Source organism: Etheostoma spectabile, chromosome 13, assembly GCF_008692095.1.
Source record: "Etheostoma spectabile isolate EspeVRDwgs_2016 chromosome 13, UIUC_Espe_1.0, whole genome shotgun sequence".
Taxonomy (NCBI): Eukaryota; Metazoa; Chordata; class Actinopteri; order Perciformes; family Percidae; genus Etheostoma; species Etheostoma spectabile.
In genome coordinates, this window is record NC_045745.1 from 29,498,179 (window position 1) to 29,499,878 (window position 1,700).

Consider the following 1,700-nt stretch of genomic DNA (forward strand, 5'->3'; position numbering starts at 1 on the left):
GGATCAATAAAGTATTTCTGATTCTGATTCTGATTCTGAACTTAAAACCTTGGCAACAAATTTAATTATTTAAAGTTTATGATATAGATTAATTTTGTATTTAAGTACTTGTAAAAATCTAATTCTCATTGGCTCCATTTTCAGTTGTTTTATAATAAATGTAAGCTTTCATTTGTAGCCAAATAGGCCAACATTTGAGCAAGAAAAGAAACAAGCAGAAAAAGACTCACCCGGTCTTTTCTCGTTTCGACTTTTCCGACCCCCGCATAGTCGTACTTTGGAGATTAGGACCAGGATCTGTTTCTGGCACAGGGACTTGTTGCTCTTAGGACAGGGCTTGCGCTTGTTGGCTACCGGTCGGTTGCCTTGTTCCTCCTTGACCGCCCGTTTCTGTCTAATGAGAGAGCTGGCGAGAGCTGCCATCTTCCTCCCCCCCTCTCACCTTTGGGAGGGGGGTGTCTTCCTTTGCAGTACCCCCCTTTTCTGGTTTGTCTTTTTGCGTTCCTCAAAAAACTAGAGTAGGACAGGCGGTTAAGAGAAGCCCCCACAGGGGAGATCAGGCGTCTAAGTGGGTTAACAGGGAAGAGTTTAGTTTGAGGGCTCCCTTGGAGAGAAAGAACTGGAAGAGATGCAAGTTCACCTGCAGTCCAATGTAAAGCCTCCACTGATGAAAAAAAATCAAATCTGACACTAACAGAGCACATGAAATAGTGCCACAGTCACATTTTCAGTTTTCCCAATAACAGAAAGACCAAGGTTAGAGTGACTGACTTTTAAAAAGGTGAAGATAGAGACATATTTCTACCCCTCTTCCCCACTCATCTTTCCCATTAAAATGCGCCTCAACAGCCTCAAGTTCAAAATTTTATATTGCAAAATAACTAACTACTTTGACTAGCCAACTCCAAGCTCAAATTATTTTACATATAAAAACACTTTTACTGAAGGAAAGTGGAATCATTTTGAATGCTAGGAATCTCTTAAAAGCACGAAAAAAATCAAACTGTTTGTCACCATATGTGCAGTCCACGCAAGTCCAACTTTGCCTCCCATTTAAATGAGGCAGCATGGAATAATGAGCTGAGAGTCCAAGCGGTAATCCAGCCGACTTAAATCCAGAGGTAGAACAGCAGGCGGGACGTTGACGCTCTTTGTAGGAATGAAGCCGGGAACAGAGCAGAGACATGGACACAGACAGACAGACATTCCTCTTCTGCCTCCGATGGCACGCTCCTTTCCCACAGTCCTCACTGAAACCCCCCCTCCCTCCTCCCCTCCTCCTCCTCCTCCTCCCATCCAAAGTCAGCGAGTGGTTGTGAGAGTATGTGCGCGTGAATTTCAGCAGCCACCATCAGTAGAGGTGACATTCATGAGAGAGAGAGAGGGAGAGAGTGAGCAAAAGAAGAGCGAGGGAGACAGGAGGGAGGGAGGGAGGGAGGTAGAGGCTGTGATGTGTGAGAATGACTGGGAGAGGGAATGGGCGCTAGATGGGCAACAGCCACTTCACAAAATCACTGCTCGCAGAGGCTACAATTTAGTTATTTTACAGCAACGTCCCCCTAAAAAAATGGAGCGAGAGAAAGACAGAGCGCTTAAGGTGCACATTGTGACAGCTTTCGGTCTCCTCGAGAGGAACAGTATCACCATGTGTTACCTTCCTGACACACACACACGCACACACACACACACACACACACACA

General features: G+C 45.3%; 1 protein-coding gene across 1 annotated transcript in view; it reads right to left on the bottom strand.

Annotated features, from left to right (window-relative positions):
• Positions 1–1,258, bottom strand: part of fgf11b (fibroblast growth factor 11b) — a 41,339-nt gene extending 40,081 nt beyond the window's left edge. Inside the window, exon 1 of the mRNA XM_032533895.1 lies at positions 231–1,258. Within this exon, the coding sequence (XP_032389786.1) occupies positions 231–423 (193 nt within the window). The 5' untranslated portion in view covers positions 424–1,258. The remainder of the gene's footprint in view (positions 1–230) is intronic.
• Between the last annotated feature and the right edge of the window lie 442 nt (positions 1,259–1,700).